This window comes from Microtus oregoni, unplaced genomic scaffold, assembly GCF_018167655.1.
Source record: "Microtus oregoni isolate MIOR12 unplaced genomic scaffold, Mior012 000011F_ref0000422, whole genome shotgun sequence".
NCBI classification, from domain to species: domain Eukaryota; kingdom Metazoa; phylum Chordata; class Mammalia; order Rodentia; family Cricetidae; genus Microtus; species Microtus oregoni.
Window position 1 is genome coordinate 18,079,742 of NW_024543070.1, and position 23,350 is coordinate 18,103,091.

Genomic DNA, 23,350 nt, shown 5'->3' on the forward strand with positions numbered 1-23,350 from the left:
CAGGTAAATGGAGAATGGTAACAGATCTCAGGGCCATCAACAAGGTTATTCAACCTGTGGGCCCTCTGCAATCTGGAATTCCTTTGCTCTCTTTATTACCAAAAGGATGGCCTCTCATAGTTATTGATTTAAAGGATTGTTTTTTCACTATACCTTTGCAAAAAGAAGATAGAGAAAAATTTGCCTTCACAGTGCCTACTTATAACAATTCTCAACCTTCGAGGAGGTACCACTGAACCGTCCTCCCCCAGGGTATGTTAAATAGCCCCTCCCTGTGCCAATATTTTGTGAACCAACCATTACAAATAATACGCAAGAAATTTCCCAAATCTATAGTATACCATTACATGGACGACATTTTGTTATCCGATTCAAACATGGATACCTTGAACAGACTGTTTGAAGAAATAAAGATACTTTTACCTATATGGGGATTGCAAATCGCTCCTGAAAAGATTCAGAAGGGAGATTCTGTTAATTATTTAGGTTATAAAATAGGTTTGCAAAAAATTAAGACACAAAAAGCACAAATCAGGAGAGATTGCCTACGGACTCTTAATGACTTTCAAAGACTGTTAGGAGACATTTCCAGTCTATGACCAGCTATTGGAATAACACCTGATCTAATAATTCATTTGAACAAAACCTTAGATGGTGATAAAGATTTAAACAGTCCCAGAGAATTAACAGCTGAAGCAGAAAAGGAACTGACAATGATTGAGGAGAAATTATAACAGGCACATGTGGACAGGGTGAATCCAGAGCTCAATTGTATTCTCGTCATACTACCATCAAACATTTCTCCTACAGGAATTTTAATGCAGAGAGATGATATTATTTTGGAATGGATCTTTTTACCACATAAACCAAGTAAGAAACTGAAAGCTTATGTGGAAAAAGTCTCTGAGTTAATTATAAAAGGCAAGCTGAGACTTCGTCAACTAGCAGGCATAGACCCAGCAGAAATTATAGTGCCTTTCACTGCTGATGAACTAAAGAAATTATGGGAAGATAATGAACCATGGCAAAGAGCTTGTGCTAATTTTTTGTGAGACATTAATAACAACTATCCAAAAAGCAAGAGGCTTAACTTCATAAAGAGAACTTCTTGGATTCTTCCTCGAATCGTCCATGATGCTCCAATAACTGGAGCCCGTACATTCTATACTGATGCCAATAAATCAGGGAAGGCAGGTTACATATCAGAAGACTTGGGTAAGGTGGAACAAAGTCCGTATAATTCTGTCCAGAAGGTGGAATTATATGCCATTCTTATGGTGCTAGGGGATTTTAAAGAACCTATTAATATAGTTACAGATTCACAATATGCAGAAAGAGTTATTTTACATATTGAAACTGCTGAATTTATACCTGATGATACTGAACTAACCTCATTGTTTCTCAAGGTTCAAGATTTGATCAGGAACAGGCTTTGCCCTATGTACATAACACACATCCGATCCCATACGGGTCTGCCAGGTCCTCTAGCACAAGGTAATGCAGAAATTGATCAATTATTGATTGGTAGTGTGCTACAAGCCTCTGAATTTCATAAAAAACATCATGTTAATAGCAAAGGTTTGAAGAAAGAGTTTTCAATTACATGACAACAAGCTAAGGAGATTGTAAAGAAATGCCCTACTTGCTCTTTCTATAACCAAACGCCACTGCCTGCAGGGGCTAATCCAAAGGGCACCCAAAGGAATAAAATCTGGCATATGGATGTGTTCCACTTTGCAGAATTTGGCAAATTAAAATATGTTCCTCACACCATTGACACTTATTCAGGCTTTCAGTGGGCAACTGCTTTAAGTTCAGAAAAAGCTGATTCAGTAATCACTCATTTATTAGAAGTCATGGCTATCATGGGTATACCTATACAAATAAAGATGGATAATGGTCCTGTTTATGTCTCTAGGAAAATGAAACGGTTTTTTGATTATTACCATATCAAGCATGTTACAGGTATACCATACAATCCTACAGGTCAAGCAGTCATAGAAAGATCAAATCAAACTATAAAGGATATGTTGAACAAACAGAAAGGGGTGGAAAACACCCCCAGAAATAGGTTACATAATGCTTTGTTAACCTTGAATTTTCTCAACGCTAATGAGAAGGGAAAAACGGCTGCAGAAAGACATTGGATAATGGAAAAGTCTACTGAACTAAATCAACCAGTTTATTTCAAGGATGTGCTGACCTCACAATGGAAGCCAGGAGATGTGCTGCGTTGGGGAAGGGGTTTTGCTCTTATCTCCACAGGTGAGGAAAAATTGTGGATACCGTCAAATTTAATAAAGGTTTGGTTTGAAGAAGAGAAGCCACTTGGAAAAGACAAATAGCAATTCATTCACAAGGATGGTGAGCATACTGATGGTAAGATATACAGATAGGTTGGGGTCAGGGTTCTTTTCTTATCTTCATAGGAAAATACTCATCTTCAAAGAAATTAAGGGACCCTGAATATTTAATTACTGATGGATGGACACATTTTTGTAAGCATTAATTTTATATATATATATATATGTCTTATTAAACATTTCATTATAAATATGTAGAGCTGGTTTTGAAGTTGGACTCTGGCTCAGTTCCTCTCCAATTCCAAGCCTGTTAATAAAAGAAAAACCCAGAGTTTCTGGAGTTTCTGTCTCATGTCAAGAGCCATGATATGGGACAGAAAGAAATATGAGTTTGGAAAACATCTTTGCTTTTCTCCATATCTATCATACTTTTCATTGAATATATCTATCATGCCTTTCATTGAATATATATATGTATGTCTATATGATTAATGTTTAAGTTTTTCACAATGAACAATGAGTTTTTCCTGAAGTGACATTTGAAGTTTCCAGGAAGAAGATGGAGCCCCACAACAACAACTCTACCTGGTTGATATGACGTCATGATACTGATAGCGCTACTACAAGACCTGTTTTGGATACCAGCTGCACAAGACGATCCCAACTTGGTTAGCTGAAATGGTGCACATCTTGTACAACATTCTGGCCAGACCTCCACAAAATACTCAGAGACTATTTGCAATTTTAAAAGACATTGATCTAGAAATTTAACCATCATTTTACTTTCACAGGATCCCCCAGAAAGAACGTCGCCCCCATGACAGCTGGAAGTAATTCTAGAGGACGACGTCCCCTCTCCCAGTAAAGTTTACCCCTGGGTTTAGGGACATCATTTAGGGGTTGGGAGGTTGGGGGAGGAATTTCATAAGCTCAGGGATCATTTTGAAAAAAAAAAGAGGGAAAATGATGGGATAATAGATTTATAATTGTGAGTTACTGCTTTTAGACAAATATATTGGTATCGATTCTTGTATATTGATACAAAGTTAAATTATATTGACTATTGTATGCATGTATGTTTCTACCTCTGTTTAAAACATTTTTTATGTATTGACATATATTGTATTGATAAATATATATTGTATATATTTACCATATTGCAGTGTACATTTCTACCTCTGATTAAGATACTTATATAATGTTTGTGTATTGATATATATTTACCATATTGTAATGTATATTTGTACAGTGTTTATATTTGGAGGTCATTATCCTCATTTGTTACACAGTTGTTTATTGTCTTAGTCTTTAAGTTAGATAGATATTGAGAATTATATAGATAGTCATCTAAGTTTGTCATTTATAATTAGACTAATCAGGTTCTCTAGATATATAGAGATTATACTCAGTATAGATAGATAATCTTCAACCTCTTCAAAGAGCTGTAGAAAATGGCCTTTAATCTAACTCAGAGTTTCGTGATAGTGAGACACAATTGTTCCTGGCAACACCGCTCTATTCCTGAGAGAATGTTGAGCACCAAAGACACTCCACCTGGAGCCTTTCTTTTTGGCAGAACTGGCCTTTGGGCAAAGAAATGCCCATACCTCAACCACTGACAGAGATACAGAGCGTGCATCAATGGATAAAACAGGACTGTCATATCCTGCCAAGACAGGGTAAGATAGTTTTGAAAAGTTCCTTGCCTTTAATAATGGTATGTCAGTTATGTTAGGCCTTAGCCAAAGTTGGTTGACTCAACATTGCAAACGAGACTTTGGGTGATTGCCCAGGTAGTCAATTGTCTCTGTCAATTGTTGCACATTTTGGATATATTTCGTTTGTTAAGTAATATTTATTCCCTTCTCAGATCTTTGACAGAGTTGAAGATTATATAATTGTAGTTACTCTCTACATTATTTAGACTCCTTGAGATAGAATGTTTAGCAAAACTTTTGTTCTCAATATTGTTTGTTATATTTATTATTTGTTATTATTGTATATAGTTGTATTTGGTTTAGTTCTGTCTTATTTAGACAAAAAGGGGAGATGTAGGGATAAGTCCCGCCCCTTAGGGGGCGTGTTCGCCTCGGGCTAATGTTTGCCTATAAATTTGGCGAGCATACTCCCAGCCGCTGCTTCTGCTTTCCTGGTCTCTGCGGGAACGGTGGTTCTGTAAGTCTATTTCTACATTAAAGCTATATATATATATATATATATATATATATATATATATTTTACAATCTGTCTGCATTCGTTTACGCCGTTACAAAGGTGGGGGGCTGGAGAGATGGCTCAGAGGTTAAGAGCATTGCCTGCTCTTCCAAAGGTCCTGAGTTCAATTCCCAGCAACCACATGGTGGCTCACAACCATCTGTAATGAGGTCTGGTGCCCTCTTCTGGCCTGCAGGCATACACGCAAAAACAGAATATTGTATATATAATAAATAAATTAAAAAAAAACTTCAAGGTGCCCCTGCAGCCCCTGCGGGCTTCTTAGACCCAGTCTGACTCTGTGGGCCTAAGATGAGGCAATGAGGTGGCATCTCTGCCCAGCTTCCAGGTGACAGAGAGGATCACACTGAGGACAGCTGCTCTGGGAGACTCAGAGCAGCCATTGAGCTATGTCAAGCAGACACAGCAAGTCTGTGGCTGTCAGGCATAGCAGCTGAGGTGTCTGTCTACCCTGAGGCCAGGAGAGTTCAGCTTGCTGGGCTGAAGGACAGGCTGAGAGTCTGGTTGGCAACTTGGCTCAACCCCTACTTACGGTGCCTGGAAAAGGAAGACCCTCCAGTCGGCCGTCTTCAGCTTGAGCACATTGGACTTCTTACTGTAGTCAGAAGCCCTGGTGGCCAGAGCATGGTGCACGCGGATGGCATTCTTCAAGTCACCCTCGGACAGAGCCTTGTCGGGCCTGTATTCATCCTGAGTGAGGTATGCTATGTCACTCCAGGCTGTGGCTTACAGTCCCACACATCCCGTTGCCGCTTCCCTCCCTCCCTCCCTCTCCTCCTCTGTGTTACCTCTGCCTTCCTGGACCTCAACACGAATCACTCTCTCCTCACACTGCAGTCTGTCCCAGGGACCTAACACTAATTAATCCACTTGGCATTTCAGAGTCCGCCTCCCAAAACCCTCAAAGCTCCTGAGTCCAGGTCAGACCCTTGATAGAAGAAGGCCCTAGCTCCTCTCCAGGCCCCAGTCCTAGACAGAAAAACCTGAGTTGGGTACCACAGACAGGGCTGGGTAAGCTGAAGAAGAGCTTTCTGGGTGAGGGCTCTGAAGCAGCCTCCATCTCACCTTCTGCAGGTACAGGATGGTCCCTTTGAGCACCGCGTAGAATTTCTTCCAGCCACGCCTTCCACGGGGTGCTGAGGGGGAGAAGCAAAGGTCGTTTGGCTGCAACCTTCTGCTTCAGTGACTCCTACTTTGTCACCCCCTGCCTGTCCACCCATCTGTGGGTCCCCAAAGGAATGGCCAAGGTTGGGTCCCTCACACACCAGGATCCCTCCCAGGTCCCTTCCCCAGTCTGACACCCACTCCTCTTGCCATCCATGTCAGCGTGAGTCTTCCGAGTCAGCACGCCATGCTTGTAGGTGGTAGCACTGAGAGCCTGCGGGACATCCAGGAATGGATTGCCACCATCCAAGATCCGGGTCACCTTCTTTGTGCCTGTCCCAAACTTGTCATCCACCAGCTCAGACAGGGATTTTCTCAGCTCATTCTCATCACTAGGAAGGGACCAGACCTGAGAGGCACCTCCTGAGAGACCTTGCCCCCACCCATTGCCACAGCCTTTCCCACCAGCCACCCCCCTGGTATCAGAATACAACTCCAGGAACCTGACCCTCCCCTTTCATCTTCAGTCCTGACCTTTGATGTCTGGTCTTTCGTTCAGGGTCTCTAACCTAATCTTCACCTTTTTTTTTTTTTTTTTTTTTTTTTTTTTTGGTTTTTCGAGACAGGGTTTCTCTGTGGCTTTGGAGCCTGTCCTGGAACTAGCTCTGTAGACCAGGCTGGTCTCGAACTCACAGAGATCCGCCTGCCTCTGCCTCCCGAGTGCTGGGATTAAAGGCGTGCGCCACCACCGCCCGGCTTAATCTTCACCTTTAACATAGAGCTGGAGACTTTCTTCAAGTCTCCTTGCCCCAACCTTCCTTCTCCTATCCAGTCCTGGGGCACTAGCCCCCTGCAGACTGAAGCTGTTGCACAAACCATGCCAATATGTTAGAAATAGTAGAACCACGGGGCAAGGCCCTGACGTCCGGGCCTACCATGGGAGTCCTGATAGAACAGTGCCAGCTCTTCTCAGTGTCACAGTCCCTGAGATTTAGGCCTCCAGACACACCCAAAGGCACAGTCTTCCCTAGGGAGCTCAGCCATGGGGCTCTCTGAGCCTTTCACAACTTCACCAACCAGCAACATCTCCAGCCCTCTTTGTGATGGTTGTGCACAGACTTCAAGGGTGAAGAAGCTGGGGCATTCGCTCTCCCCACTGCCAAAAGCAGTCACCACCCAAACATCCTCATATTGCTAGCTAGTGTTGTAGGGGACCTGTGCCTCCTGCCCTCCTGCTTCCCAGAAGGGAAAAAGCTGTCATTGATTGGGAACTCTGCAATATCCTCAATACAGAGATGTCAGTCACAGACACTCGCAGAGCTAAATTCTACAGCATTGTAAACTTTGCACACCTGTAACCAGGTCAGAAAATAGATGCGTGCCTAAGGGTGTTGCCGAGCAGGGTAGGGGTTGACGGGGCCTGGGTTATGATAAATCAGCACCATGGAGAGTAGCCTGCACGCCCAGCCACTCCCTCTCCGGGTTACTGGCTCAATACCCACACCCCTGATCACTACTCACATGGCCCATTCCAGCTTTTCATTCTTGATGGAGTTGTAAAGCGTCTGAATCAGGGCGGAGAAAGGGAAGGGAGAGAGGAGTTAAGGCGTAGTCAGAGAAATCCCCGTGTCTCTCCAGCAATGTGGCTGTGGCGAGGGAGCACCTTTGCATTAGTGGGTAAAGTGGGGGCTTGACTCATACTTGCTTGATGTCCGTTCATGAGTGAGTGGTTAGGTGGGTATACGGATGGGTGAGATTTCGTTATGCAGTCACTACTGTCTGTCTATCCAGGAGGTTGTAAGCGTCCCAAGGTCAATAATGAATGTCTCCCTTGTTCCCCACTGAATCCTCCGTACAAAGTCTAGAGTGTCACAGGATGGGTGGATGGATGGGACATTGGGAAGCAAATGAATGGATGTCAGAATGGATTAGTGGTTGGCATATGAGTGTATGGAAGGCTGGAAACATAGCTCATCTAAGAGTGCTTATCCAGAGGCATGAAGCAGGGGATTTGATGCCCAGAACCACATAAAACCAGCATGGTGGAGCCAGGCAGTGATGGCGCACGCCTTTAATCCCAGCACTGGTCTACAAAGGGAGTTCCAGGACAGGCTCCAAAGCTACAGAGAAACCCTGTCTCAAACAACAACAACAACAAAAAAAAAGCATGGTGGCACAACCTTGTAACCCCAGCACTTGAGAAGTAGAGGCAAGAGGCCAGAAGCTCGAAGTCATCTTCAGCTACATAGTTAGCTGGAGGCCATTCTGAGCCACCTGAGATCTTGTCTCAAGAAAAAAAATAATAACTTTGGGGGATACAGGAGTGGGTGAGGGGTATATGGATGGGTGCGTCCATGCATGAGAAATGTGTGATGGTGGAGAAGCAGCAAAGGATGAAGAAGTAGAGGAAGATAAGTGAGTGGATGGGTGATGGTTTGATCTTGTTTTGTTGTTTGTTGGTTGTTGGTTTTTTTTTTTTTTGAGACATGGTTTCTTTGTGTATTTCTGACAGTCCTGGAACTCTCTCTGTAGACCATGCTGGCCTCAAACTCAGAGTTCCATCTGCCTCTGCCTCCCAAGTGCTGGGATTAAAGGTGTGTGCCACCACCACCCAGCTTGATCTTAAAGATATGTTCTCAACAGGTACTTCTTGATGGTAAAGCAGATAATTATAGCAAAAAGAGAGGTAGAGACGATGTTCTCTTTTATTTTCTGTAACTGGCACATAATAATTGTACATGTCTTCCTTCAGATTTGCCATTCAACTCCCCTCCTAGGACCATAAGGATATTATAAGACTATCTAAAAATAAACTCATCATTTATACATGCCCCCAAAATACATCTGTTCCTCTTTATCCAAGCCAAAACTTCACCCCGGGCCTGTCTCAAAGGAAACTATTTTCTTTCATTGCTGGTGATGGAGGAATGAATGAGCCTTTCCCTGTGGTTAAGCTGGTGGTAGTGGTGGTGATGGAGGTGTGGTGGAGGTGTTGGTGGTGGTTATGGTTGTGGTGGAGGGTGGTAGTGGTAGTTGTGGTGGTGGTTATAGTGGTAGTGGTGGTGACGGAGGTGTGCTGAAGGTGTTGGTGGTGGTTATGGTTGCGGTGGGGGTGGTTATGGTGGTGGTCACAGGTGGCAGCCATAACAATTGGTGGGCGTGACAGCTATTGCTGTGATAGAAATGATGGTGATTGGGGCACTGAAATCAGAGTACACAGAGCCTCACCATCTATCTTTCTTACAGAAGACAGAACAGTCAACTGAGGAACTGAGCAGTCTCCAACTCTGCCCCAGAGTGATGGGGCCCTGGTTGCCGTGCTATGGGTCGAGAATGTCAAGACTTAGTGGGGCAAAATTCCACTCCATTCACATGGAGCAGGGCAAGGGGCAGGAGGACCTTTAGCAGATACCTTCAGCAGGTCTTTGGCAAAGTCTTGGCCATCATTCAGCTGGTCCAAATTGGCAATGAATTGCTGGCAGGACATCTTCTTGCCAATGTTCTGTCATGGAGAAATGGTTCTGCCTGAGAGTAGGGAAGAAGGCTGGTGTGGTCCACACCCCCTCCCCTGCCCAGCCAGACAGGATGAGGCAGCATTGAGAGCAGTAATGAGAGTAAAATTGCCTGGCTACTCCTTCACCTCCAAGGAATTACAAAACTTTTTTTGCATTCAAAAATCTATTTGATCCACAAGCAACATGAAATTCAGAGAAGGAATCTGGTTGGCCGAGACTGCCAGGTGCCTGCTCTGCCCTGGGCATCGGACGTGACATGCATGATCAGATCTCCGAGTCTGAAGGATGAGAAGGTGATGTGTTGTGTGAAGGAAGTGGGCGGGGTCAGCGTGTCTGACATCAAAGCCCATGCTCTCACCCGCTCTCCCACTGCTAACTCTCCCGAGGTCACTTAGCACCAGGACTTGAACCCAGGCATCTTGGCTACTGAGCAGCTCTGTATACTCAGCCACAGCCACCTCACCCTCTCACCTGTCCCTCCCAGAGGTAGGGCAAGTAAGGAAGAGCTTGGTCTCATGAGATAAAAAAAAAAAAAAAAACAGTTACCACCAGCACGCGTGGGCAATCCATATTGAGCTAGGCTGGCAAAGAGCTAGGGATGGATGGCTCTACCCCCAAATTTTGTCTTTTGTTAACCTCTCACTAGTAGAAGGGCACAAGCCCTCTAAGCCCACCACCTGACACTCACACTTTCAGAGTATCCTTGGAGAAGCCCTACTGGAGGAGCCCTAGGCAGTACTTCAACGATGGAAGGATTTGTGAGTTGGCGTTTGCTATGAGGCAGTGTTTCCATTTTGCTATGGAATGGTAGCTTCCCATGACATGGGAATCTGTACATACATACATACATACATACATACGTACATACAAGAATATTATAGTACAGCAATTTTATTTTCACATTCCAGAGCCTTGAACATGCTCGTGTGCAGGGATTCCCCAAGGACAGACTTCCATGTGCACTGCCCCAGACTTTTTGATGTTGTCATTACTTTAACAAAGAGCCTCTACTAACTTCGGGCAGGGCAGCCACATACCGCAGAAATAATGTGGAGTGTACTGCTGCAAGGCGATTGTGTGTGTGTGTGTGTGCGTGCATGCGTTTGTGTGTGTGTGCACGTGTGTGTGCGTGCATGCACGTGTGTGAGTGTGTGTGAGTGTGTGTATGCACGTGTGTGTGCATGTGAGTGTGTGTGTATGTTTGGCACAGGTCTCACCACGTAGCCGAGGCTGACCTCAAACTTGAGATCCTCCTGCCTCAACCTTCCAAATGTTTTTTGTCAATGTGACACCAGCTGGAGTCAAGGAAACCTAAGCTGAGAAAAGGCCTCCATCGGATTGTCCTGCATTGCTTAATTAAGGATTAATGTGGGTGGACCCAGGTCATTGTGAGTCCTTGAACCTCTAGGTAGGTGTGTTGTGTAACAGTTTCCTCCAATATTAAAATTTCATCCTTCAGGAAAGCTCCTTAAGCAGGAAGGTAAACAACTCAAACTAGTTTCAGGAAGTCCCCGAAACTAACCAGACTCATTGGGCCCCTCCCTGCCAGAGCAAACAGTAAAGGCTGACAGTCCTTCTCAGATGAAGCCAAGCTGCAAAGACTCTCAGACAAGCAAAGCTGCCAAGACTCTTAGGTCCGTCCAGCTCCCTAGAAGCACTTAGATTATCTAAGACACCTGGAAAGACACCCTCCAAACTGCATAGTTGCCTGTAGGCTATGCTCCAGGTTCCCAGTGTTTATGAGCCCACCCCAGTATGGGGTGATGTAGATGTTTTTGAGTTATTTCTGCTCCTAAAGAACCTGTCACCCATATTTCAGTAAGTAACCCCTATAAAAATTATTGATACTACAAGTTGGACTTTGGTGGAACCCATACTTCGATCTGTTGTGGGTTTCCTATCAGGGTGAGCAGACATGTATGTTGTGCCACCCCTAGGAAGTTTTGCCACACAACAAAGTGGCCCTGGGTTGTATAAATAAGCAGGCTGAGCCGGGCGGTGGTGGAGCACGCCTTTAATCCCAGCACTCAGGAGGCAGAGGCAGGTGGATCTTTGTGAGTTCGAGGCCAGCCTGGTCTACAAGAGCTAGTTCCAGGACAGTCAGAGCTATACAGAGAAACCCTATCTCGAAAAACAAAAACAAAACAAAAATTCTTCCATGGCTTGTGTTTCAGTTCCTGCCCCCAAGCTCCTGTCTTTGCATCCCCTGATGATAGACTGTAACCCAAATAAATCCTTTCATCCCCAAAGTGCTTTTGGTTACTGTCTTTATCATATCATTAGAGACTGAATTAGAAATATATATATATATATGCCACTGCACCCAGGTAATGTAAGGCTTAATATATAGCTGATGATAATTTTCTTAACTTCTCCCAAAGGGTTGAAAAGAACAGATCCTATGTGTGCCTTGATATTTTTGTCTGTTTCTGTGTGTATCCTTATATACACATTTCCTGCGTACATACGTAAGCATAGCTGTGTCCTTGGCGTGTGCAATAAAAGGACACAAAGATATGAGGAAACGCTGTCTTAGAGTTCCACACACACCGAACCTTCTCATCTCTGAAAGAACAAAGTCAGAAGACAGCTGGGTAATGGGCTGGGTGTGTAACTGGACTGGTAGAATTCCTGCTTAGTTAGGGTGTGTGAAGCCTTAGGTTTGCTCCATAACACCACATAAACTGGGCATACTAGTATGTTCCAGTAACCCCAAAACTTGAGAAGAAGTGGGAGGACCAGAAGTACAAGGTTATCCTCAGCAGTAGAGGGAATCTGAGGCTAGCCTGGGCTACATACGACTGTCTCAAAAATAAATAAAAGGCTATTTAGCCTTTTAATCTTAATAATGACATCTCCTTGTTACAAAGGATACCTTCTCAATAAAAACAACTGTCCAAGGTGTGGAGAGATGGTTCAGAGGTTAAGAGCATTTACTTCTCTTCCAGATAACCTGAATTTGGTCCCAGCACTCACATTGGGTGGCTCAGACCTTCTGTAACTCCAGGAAAACTGGTGCCCTCTTCTGGCTTTCACAAGCATTCACATGTGGCACACATGCACAAAGGAGTGTGTGTGTGTGTGTGTGTGTATACCTAAATAAGAATTAGTGGAAAAGTTTTGGCTGAAATATTTGTAGAACACCTGTATGAAGACACTGGAGAAATACGAAGCAGACATCAAGGTTAAGTTCCTGCTAACCTGGGAATGTGGAAAGAGCCCTGCACTGGGAAACTTTTCTCTTTGAGGCAGGACCCAATGGCTGAGGAACCAAGTGACCCTATTGGAGTTCAGAGCTTACCAAGGGCAAGGGGTCCTGAGAAATACCCCAGCCATATGTCAACATGAAAACTGAAACAAAGAAGGGATAGGCTATAATGAATTCTTCAGTCAGGAAGAAAATGATTCCAGATGAAAGCATGGGGAAACAGGAAGTGTGGAGAAGTAGGAAGCATGGGAAACAGGAAGTGTGAAGTAGGAAGCATGGGGAAACAGGAAACTTGGGGAGTCAGGAAGTATAGGGAAACAGGAAGTGTAAAGAAGGAAGCACAGAAAAACAGGAAGCTTGGGGAGGCAGGAAGCATGGGGAAACAGGAAACTTGGGGAGGCAGGAAGCATAGGGAAATAAGAAGTGTGAAGTTGGAAGCATGAGAAAATGGGAAACTTGGGGAGTCAGGAAGTATAGGAAAACAGGAAGTGTAAAGAAGGAAGCACAGAGAAACAGGAAGCTTGGTGTTAGTTCCCACAGTAGCCAGAGCCTACTTTGCTGCCGAGGCAGTTACACCTGTCACCAGGTGCCTGTCCGCCATCAGCTATGTGACAGGTGCATCCCTTAAAAGTGTCCTCCCGGCACAGCTCACTCTTTGTCTCTCTTACTTCTCTTGTCCTCCTTGTCTCTCGCCTCTCTTCTTGCTTGTTCTGTCTCTCTGCCTGTGTCTCATGTCCTCACTCAGACACAGCCTTAAGCCCTTTCACCTCCCCCTCCCGCCCCCCAATAAACCCCTTGTGCTAACTCTGTTGTGCATGGCCTGTTTGCTTAGTGGCATTCCTTGGCAGACCCACCAAAAGGCACCCATTTTTGTCTTTCTTTTTAAAATCACTACCGTTGGTGAATCGGGAAGTGTGGAGAAGTAGGGAGAGTGGGAAAAAGGAAGCATGAGGGAACAGGAAGCTGGAGAAGAGGGGAGTGGGGGGAGTCAGGAAGCACGGAGAAGATTGAAACATGAGAAGACAGGAAGCTGAGAGAGCAGGGAGCGAACTGAGGTGTTTAGGTGCCACATGGCTCCAGAAGTGATAAACACACTTTTAACAAGTCAGAAATGTACATCATAAACCAGAAAAGGAATTCCGAGGCCTGGGTATGTATAGCTCAATAGTAGAGTACTTGTCCAGCTTGTGCAAGGCCCTGGTTCAACTCCAGCAATACAAAAGGTAGGCTTTTTTAGAAAAAAAATTCTGAAAGACCCTCCACCTTTTAAAAGTACTCAGTGGGCCTTTTGCTAGTGACCCACTGAGCCGTCAAGAAGGGGCAGAGTGAAAACACCACTTTTGGGTGAAGTGACAACATGGTGTGTTGTTTACTTCAATCGGTGTTGTGACAAGATAAAAAAAAATCTGAAAGAATTCACAAGAAGATAACAAAGGAGGAAAACAGAAATCTATTTAAAAAAACCTACCAGCACTCGGGAGGCAGAGGCAGGCGGATCTCTGTGAGTTCGAGACCAGCCTGGTCTACAGAGCTAGTTCCAGGACAGGCTCCAAAGCCACAGAGAAACCCTGTCTCGAAAAAACAAAAACAAAAAAAAAAAAAAAAAAAACCTAAACAATCTAAAACAAGACAAGAAAAGGAGGGGAAAAAATAAAAAATTGGCTGGAGAGATGGCTCAGTGGTTAAGAGCACTGGCTGCTCTTCCGGAGATCCTGAGTTCAATTCCCAGCAACCACATGGTGGCTCACAACCATCTGTAATGATGTCCTCTTCTGGTGCCCTCTTCTGGCCTGCAGGCATGGAGGCTGAACACTGTGTACATAATAAATAAATCTTAAAAAAAAAAAAACCTAAACAATCTAAAACAAGACAAGAAAGGAAGGGAAAAAATAAAAAATGGGCTGGAGAGATGGCTCAGTGGTTAAGAGCACTGGCTGCTCTTCTAGAGGACCTGGGTTCAATTCCCAGCTCCCACAGGGCAGCTCACAACTGTAACTCCAGTTCCAGGGGACCTGACACCCTCACACCAATACATAAAATAAAGTTAAATTATAGGAAGGAAGGAAGGAAGGAAGGAAGGAAGGAAGGAAGGACAGATGAATAAAACAGAAAAGGAAAAGTAACTAGGCTTGTTTATCATTTACTTATTGCTTTGTTTTGTTTTAAAAGAGGGACTCAATCTCTAACCCAGGCTGGCCTCAAATTCTTAATGGTTCTCCTCTCTCAACTTCCTGCATGCCAGGATTAAGGGCATGAACTGAAACACAAGATTTGTATCTGTGACTCCACCAAGCACTTCTTTACACCCCCTACCCTCCACCACTCCCCATCCATCCACCCACCCCGCCCCACCCCTGTCACCCTAAACCTCTCCAGCCCAGGGGCTGGCCTTATCTTCCCCCAGCTTCTCTTTCCAGTCATTTGAGCAGAGCTCCCTTGGCTCCTGGCTGGCTCACTCTTGGCTCTTGGTCCACTTTCCCTCTCTCCTCTTCTCTTCCTCACTGCTCTTTTCTCCTCTCACGGCTGGTTCCGTCTGCACCCTTCCAGATGCCTCTGGCTGAACTCTTATCTCGTATCTACAACAGAAATCTTTCTCCTCAGCCACCTGGAGTGGTCAAGTCCTCATTTTCTTTCACTACTCACTCACAAGAAGATCAAGTAGACAAAAAGAAATAAGTAAGCAAGAGTACTAAAGAAGAAGGTGCCGAAAGGCTAGAGAACCGAGATAAAGTGGCCATACCCTTTCGGAACACTTCCCAGTTCATCTGTAGATGTGGGGCATACCAGTGCCTGGCCAAAGTATCACAAGAGAAGAAAACAACACATCAGCAATTCTTTAGGATAAAGATGCAAAAATCTGCAACAAAATACTAACAAACTAAATCTATCAGCATCTTTAAAGGACTGTTCACAGATGGTATGAGATTGTTCAACAGGTAAAGGGACTTTGCAGCCGTATCTGAGGACCTGAGTTCTAGCCCTAAGACTCACGTGACGTGATGGAAGGAGAGAGCCAGCTCTTGCAAGTTGTCCTCTGACTTCCACAAATGTACCAAGTGCCCACTATCCCCTCCCCAAATAAATAGAAAAATACACTTAATAAACTAGGAAGAGAATGGACCATCTTTAAATGATGAAGGGCGTTTATGAAAAGCCCACAGCTGACATGCAATGGTGAGAGACTGGAAACTTTTCCACTAAGATCAGGGACATTTCCACACAAATTGTACTAAGAGTCCTAGCCATCTGGGTGTGATGGCACACACCTGTAATCCCTGGGAGGCAGAGGTAGGAGACTCTGTGAGTTCAAGGCCAACCTGGACTGAGTTTCAGGACAGCCAGGATTACGTAGAGAGACCCTGTCTCGTAGATAGATAGGTAGATAGCTAGACGAGTCCTAGTCAGAACAGGAAAAAAAATCCAAATTAAAAAGGAGGAAGTTCTTCATCGTTTGTTGTAGATGCCATGATTTTATCTGCAGAAAATGCTAAAGATGGAGCTGGAGAAATGGCTCAGTGGTTAAGAGCACACACTGTTCTTCCAGATGGACCTGGATTCAATTCCCAGCACCCACATGGCAGCTTACAACTGTCTGTGACTCCAAGATCTGACACCCTCACACAAACATACATTGCAGGCAAAACACCAATGCGTATGAAATAAATAAATATGTAAAATTTTAAAAAAAAATTTAAAAAGAAAATGCTAAAGATCTAGAAAAAACATTAAAACTAATGAATACATTTACTGAAGTTGCAAAATATAAGATCAATGTATAAAATCAGTTGTATTTCTTTTTCCAAGATTTTTAAAATGTTATGTGTTAGATCAGGTATGGTGACACACACTTTTAATCCCAGCACTTGGGAGGCAGAGGCAGGTGGATCTCAGTGAGTTTGAGTCCAGCCTGGTCTACGGAATGAGTTCCAGAACAGCTGGGGCTACACCCCCAACATATATCATGCATTTATAAACAATAGCAAATTTAAAACATTTTTTTATTTTTATTTTGAAACAAGGTTTCTCTGTGTAGCTGTGAGAAATCAGAAAATAAAATTCGAGACAACAGCATCAACAAGAATAAAATGAGGAAATGGACCGGTCGCGCACATGTCAGTGTGAGGACGCACATAAAAGTCAGCATGGCTGTGCACATGTACACGTGCAGCCCTAGGGGAGACGGCAGGAGGATCCTGCAGCTGGCTGGCCAGCCTGTTTGAATCCGTGAGCTCCAAATTCTCCAAAACACTGTCTCAACACACAAGGGGGAAAGTGACTGAAGACTGGTCTCCAGTGATGTCCACCTCTGACTTCCATACGCATGTGCACAGGTGCGTACACACGCACGCACACACACACACCCTAAACACACCACACACATACCCACAGACACACACTGAATAAAATGAACTAGACATAGTGCTTTCCTCCTAGAATTCCAGCAAAAGGCAGGAGAATCATGAATTCAAGACCATTCCAGGCTACATACTGAGTTCCAAATCAGCCTGGATACATGTGATATTGCCTAAAAAAATAAATAAATAAATAATAAAATGCCGATACATTAACCAAGGAAGCTGGGGTCGGGGGCTCAGGCCTGTAATTCCAGCACCCAGAAAGCTAACGCAGGGAACCCATGGTGAGCTTGAGATACTCTGAGCTACACTGTAAATTCCAGGCTCTGAGCTACAGGATGAGACCCTGGTTCAGATAAAATTCAACCAAGGAGATGAAAGGTTTGTATACTCAAAACTACAAAAGAATTCTAAAACGAACTAAGAAGATATAAATCCACAGAAGAATGTCCTTTGTTCAAGGGTTAGGAAGATTTAACATCTAAAATGGCACTTCTCCCCAACAGACCTGAATACTCGAGATGATCGCCATCAAAATCTCTCTGCTTCCCCATCCACACACATGCCCCCACACACACACACAAATACAACCCCCCTCACACAAATCCCCCCACACCCCACATACTTACAACCCCCCCACACACACACTCCACACACACACCATACATACACACTACACATACACACACTACATATACAAACACACCATACACACACTACACATACACACATCACACACACACTCTACACACACACACACACCATACAGACATACTACACATACACTACACATACAAACACACCATACACACATCACACACACCGACACAGGCACACATCACACACATACACGTCCACACACCCACACACATGCCCCCCATACACACACACCCCGCTTCTTCAGAAATGCCAAGGCCCGTCCTTCCATTTTTATGTAATTGCAAGAGATCACCCGCCTCACTCAGTCTTGAGCAAAGAATAGACCTCACCCATCAAACTTTCTGATTGGGAATTTACTAGAAAGTCACTGTAGTGAAAACAAAGAATAGAGCTACAGAACAGAAACAAATTTCACATCAGGAGGTAAGCCCACAATTATTGTCTGACATAAGGTTTCTTATACCCGTACTGGCTTCAAACTCACTATATACACCAGGGTAACCTTGGACTTTTGATCCTTCTGCCTCCACCTCCCAAGTGGTGGGATCATAGGTGTAGGTGACCATCAGTTTTGTGGACACTGAGGGCCTCATGAATGCTAGACAAGTGCTCGACCAGCTGAGCTCCCCAGCCTCAAACTTACAATTTGCAATCAACCAATTTGGTGCTGTTGTTGTTGTTGGAGATAGGATCTATTGTAGTGCAGGCAGCCTCAAACTCCGAGTTCTGCCTGCCTTGACCTCTTGAGTGTTGAGTACTGATACATAACACCACGCTTGCCAGCAGACTAGATCTTAACAAGCCTGCCAAGACTGTTTGATGGGGAAATAATCTTCTGCATAAATGATGCTGGGACCAGAGATGTCCACATGCAAATGAGTGGAGTTGAATGTATCTCACATTGTATGTCTGTACTCGGGATAGATTTAAAACTGAGCGTAGGGCTAGGGCGCAGTGGGAGAGTGATTGCCTAGCACAGTTGAGGCCCTAAGTTCAACCTTCAGTGCTGAAGAAAACAAAAAAGAAAAAGTCAAAACTACATAGAAGAACTAAAACTCAGAAGAAAACAGGGCAAACCTTCACGGTCTAGATCGGGTGATGGTTCCTTCTTATGTTTATTTGTTTGCTTGCTACAGGGTCTCACCATGTAGCCCTAATTGACCTAGAACTCAACAAGTAGACCAAGCTGACTTCAAACTCCCAGAGGTACCACATGCCTCTGCCACCTGAGTACCAAGATTAAAGGCATGTGCCACAACGCTGGCAATGGTGGTTGACTCATGATGCCCAATGCACAAACTGAAAGAGAAAGCTGCAGAGCTGAGGCAAGAGCATAGTCGATAATGCACCTGCTGTGCAAGCGTGAAGACCTGGGTTCGATCCCCAGAACCGTGTAAAAAGTCTGGTCTGGTGGTGCATGCCCTAATCCCAGGGCTGGAGAAGAAGGGACTGGAGGATTCGTCAGGCTTCCTGGCCAGCCATCCTAATGTAATCAGTGAGTCCCAGGTCCTAGTGAGACCGTCTTTAGAAAAAGATGGATGCCTCCAGAGGAATCACATTGCAAACTGACTTCTGGCCTCCTCTACACATAAGCACGCACAGGTTCACATAAACGCAGAAGATAAATTAGTCATTCAGATTTAAAAACTGTTCTACATTACAAGAGAGTAAGAAGGAAGTCGTGAACAACCAGTAAGAGGAGGGAAACACCTCAGGTCGGATGACTGATGAAGGTCTCGTGTTCTAAACACAGAAAGCCAGCCGAATGCGATAACAAAAACTGTTACGGGAGGTCCTCCCACTCCTCCAGCCTATTGCCACTGAGATACCAGCCCATTGGGGCGTGGTCTCTCTCCCTTTAAAAAAGCGGCCACTTCCCTCTCCTCTCTCTCTTCACTTCCTGCTCCGCCGGCGACTAGAGTCCCTTCCTGGTTGCGCAGAGGGCTGACGGTGATCTGTAAGTTTTTTCCCCTTTAAATAAATACCACCCTATTAATCATAATTCCAAACTGGTGTGGCATTGTGTATGACTTACGCCTTCAGTTGGCACCCAACGTTTGGTTTTAGAACCTCTCCTTTTCCCGCTCAGCTGCCAGCCGCGAGTTCGGCTTGGCGGGAGCCCTCCCTTCCTCAGCCGCCGCCTGTGCCTTGCAGGGGCGGCCTTGGCCTCCCCACGTGGATTTAAACTCTATAGGCCCGCGTAGTCTCTGCCCATGTGGTTTGCTCTTTTCTGAGTCGTTTTTAAATCTCCCTTGCAAGCACAGCTCTTAAGTGGTGCGAACCAGAGCACGCGGTTGCTGAAAGCTGCAACCCCTCAGGGTGACTCTGTCACGTGGAGACATAAGCGGCTTCCAGGTTGCTCTTCTCTACCCCTGGATTCTGGGTTTCTGGTTCCGTCTATGGAATTGATTTAATTACATTTACTTTGTTGAGAAACTTACATTTTCCAGTTTTTAACAAATACTAGGCAGACTCTGAAACAGGACCCTGTTTTTGTCGCGACTTGGCAACAGTGCCACCTGCTGGATAATAGGTAATATGGCAGTTTTCGTTTCCAACGCGAATTTTACTGTTCTGGTTACCAATACAATGGGTTATATCATGCAAGGTTTATATGACTATGGGGATAACTTAATTTACTGGTTACTAGGTTTCAGTATTCTTTTGCATATTCTATCATTTAGGAAGATCATGGCACTCCTAAGAACCATACAGTCTTTACTAGAAACTCATGCAGGTCAGGAGATTCAGGATTCAAAAGAGACAATAATAAAGACAATAATAAAAAGACTTGAAATGATTGAAGAAATGATTGGAGCTGGTGAACAGAGTACTAAGGCACAAGGACAGGATAAAATGCCAACACCAGCTATTAGAACTGGCTTACCCAAGGTTTTAGCGGCATACCCTATACTTAATTCTGACAAAGCCTCAACTTCTAAAGGCTCAAAGGGAGTCAGAGAAGCTAGATGGACGCCAATAGCAATGAATGATCTAAAAGAAATTAAGCAAGCTATTGTTAATTTTGGCTTGCACAATGCATATGTAAAGGAAATGATAAGGACTTGGGCTTCTAATGCTAGAGCTACCCCCCACGATTTCCATCAGTTAGTGTCTGCACTTTTAGACAATGGACCTTCCTTGATGTTTGGAATTTATTTCAGAGAAGAATCCAAACATGTGGAACAGCAAGGAAGAGCAAAAGGTGTCGAGGTTTCCCAAGATCAAATTCTTGGTGCAGGAGAATATGCTGATCCACAGGTCCAAGCTCTTTATGATGATGAAGTACTGTGTCTATGTCACCAAGCAGCTTTAAATGCTTGGAATAGGATACAAGATCCAGCAAAAAGGGTTGAATCATATACCAGAATTAGGCAGGGACACAGAGAACCCTTTATTGACTTTTTGCAAAGATTAATTAAGGCTCTGGACATAGGGGTAACAGACCCAGAAGCTAGACGAATACTTCTTGAATCTCTAGCTTTTGAGAATGCAAACATAGAATGCAAAAAGATAATTGGGCCTTTAAAGTCTAGATCAGCACCTATGGATGAATGGATTCAGCATACGATGAATGTTGAGACGTTTAGCTATAATGATGAATCTTGGGTAGGAGAAGCGATTTCCACAGCAATGAGGAGAAATCAAACTGCCAGGTGTTTTAATTGTGGTAAATTAGGACATCTGAAAAGGGATTGCAGGCACAGAATTTCTAGGAATATTATCTCCTCTGGGAATGACAAAAATAGGAGACCTAGGCCTTCAGGTATATGTAGGAGATGCGGTAAAGGCTGACATTGGTCCAACGAATGCAGGTCAACAACAGACAAACAAGGCAACCCGATACCGTCAGGAAACTCCTTGAGGGGCCTCTCGCAGGCCCCCAAGCCAATAGTGGCCCAGTCATTCCCAGTCACAGTGGAGAACGTGCCTCACCAAGAAAATTAAAAGCTCCAATTTCTGCTGTAAAAAGTAATACTGGTCTAAATGATGAAATACGTGTGGAGGATGAGTCAAAAAACCCAGTAGGACAGAGTAAACGTATATTTTGGCAGACTTCTATTAATGATCAAAGACCAAAACTAAGAGTCTGTATAAATGGCACTTTTATTGAAGGCTTATTAGACACAGGTGAGGATGTAAGTATCATTACCCCAGAATCTTGGCATCCGAATTGGCCTCTTCAAGAGGTAGATGTTCAGTTCCTGGGAATTGGAACCCTATCTCATGTAAAACAAAGCACAAGATGGGTTGAGTGCATAGGGCCAGAAGGGCAAATAGGAAGACTAAGGCCATATATAGCCAATATTGCCATAAATGTATGGGGCCGTGACCTGCTACAGCAATGGAATACCCAGATTAACATTCCTGTAGTTCCAGGAACTCATAATTCTGGGAAGGATATGATAAGGTATTATGGAAAAAGGTCACCAGCCATTCAGGCTGTACAAGAACATACAGCAAATACAAAACCTTTAGAGGTACCAACAGCCCTACCTTTAAAATAGCTAACTGAGAAGCCAATATGGATCAAACAGTGGCCTCTAGCTGAAGATAAACTACAGGCATTGGAACAGCTGGTGCAGGAGCAACTAGATGCTCACCACATTGAAGAATCAACCAGCCCTTGGAATTCTCCTGTTTGTTGTAAAAAAAAAAAAATCTGGTAAATGGAGAATGGTGACAGATCTAAGAGCTGTCAACAAAGTAATTCAATCTATGGGCCCACTACAATCTGGAATTCCTTTGCCTTCTCTGTTACCAAAAGGATGGCCTCTTATAGTTATTGATTTGAAAGATTGTTTTTTCACTATACCGTTACAAGAAAAGGATAGAGAAAAATTTGCCTTCACAGTGCCTACTTATAATAATTCTCAGACTAATAGGAGATATCAATGGACTATCCTCCCAAAGAGTATGCTCAATAGTCCTACATTGTGCCAATATTTCGTAAGTAAGCCATTGGAAATAATTTGTAAACAATTCCCCAAGTCCATAATTTATCATTACATGGATGACATCTTGTTATCTGATTCAAATAAAGATACTTTAGAAAGGATGTTTGAAGAAGTAAAGAAAGTCTTGCCTAGGTGAGGACTACAAATTGCCCCTGAAAAGATTCAAAGAGGAAATTCTATTAATTACCTAGGTTACAGAATAGGGTTAGAGAAAATTAAAACGCAAAAGGCACAAATTAGGAGAGACCGGTTAAAGACTCTTAATGACTTCCAAAGATTGTTAGGAGACATTTCCAATCTACGACCAGCTGTTGGGATAACACCTGATCTAATAGTTCATTTAAACAAAACCTTAGATGGCGATAAAGATTTAAATAGTCCAAGAAACCTGACAGCTGAAGCAGAAAAGGAACTGACAATGATTGAGGAAAAATTACAGGAGGCACACGTGGATAGGGTGAACCCAAATCTTAGCTGCATCCTAGTCATATTGCCTTCCAGAATTTCTCCTACAGGGATTCTAATGCAGAGGGAAGATATTATTTTAGAGTGGATATTTATACCTAATAAACCACGTAAAAAATTAAAAACTTATGTGGAAAAAGTCTCTGAATTAATTATAAAAGGTAAGCTGAGACTTCGTCAACTAGCAGGTATAGACCCAGCAGAAATTATAGTGCCTTTTACTACTGAAGAAATAAAAAAGTTATGGGAAGACAACGAACCGTGGCAAAGAGCTTGTGCTAATTTTTTGGGAGAAATTAATAGCAACTATCCCAAAAGTGGTAGACTTAACCTTATAAAAAGAACTTCTTGGATTCTTCCTAGAATTGTACGTGATGCTCCAATAACTGGAGGCCGTACGTTCTATACTGATGCAAATAAATCAGGGAAAGCAGGTTACAAGTCAGATGAATTGAGTAAGTAGAACAAAGCCCTTATAATTCTGTCCAGAAGGCAGAATTATATGCCATTCTTATGGTGCTAAGGGATTTTAAAGAACCTCTTAATA

The 23,350-nt window shown here is 43.8% G+C and overlaps 1 protein-coding gene and 1 non-coding gene across 4 annotated transcripts in view; one reads left to right on the forward strand and one right to left on the reverse strand.

Annotated features, from left to right (window-relative positions):
* LOC121453282 (PH and SEC7 domain-containing protein 2-like) overlaps window positions 1-23,350 on the reverse strand; it is a 124,258-nt gene that overhangs the window by 10,654 nt on the left and 90,254 nt on the right. For 2 of the 3 annotated variants that reach the window (XM_041659917.1, XM_041659918.1), the window contains exons 8-12: window positions 9,055-9,145; window positions 7,164-7,207; window positions 5,844-6,034; window positions 5,604-5,674; window positions 5,071-5,228 (exon numbers count right to left, since the gene is read on the reverse strand). In XM_041659917.1, coding sequence (XP_041515851.1) covers window positions 5,071-5,228; window positions 5,604-5,674; window positions 5,844-6,034; window positions 7,164-7,207; window positions 9,055-9,145 — 555 coding nt within the window. The remainder of the gene's footprint in view (window positions 1-5,070; window positions 5,229-5,603; window positions 5,675-5,843; window positions 6,035-7,163; window positions 7,208-9,054; window positions 9,146-23,350) is intronic. The other variant, XM_041659919.1, reaches the window with a different exon arrangement.
* LOC121453746 lies at window positions 13,626-13,760 on the forward strand. The gene has a single exon (XR_005975064.1). It is a non-coding gene; the product is annotated as a small nucleolar RNA SNORA21 (small nucleolar RNA).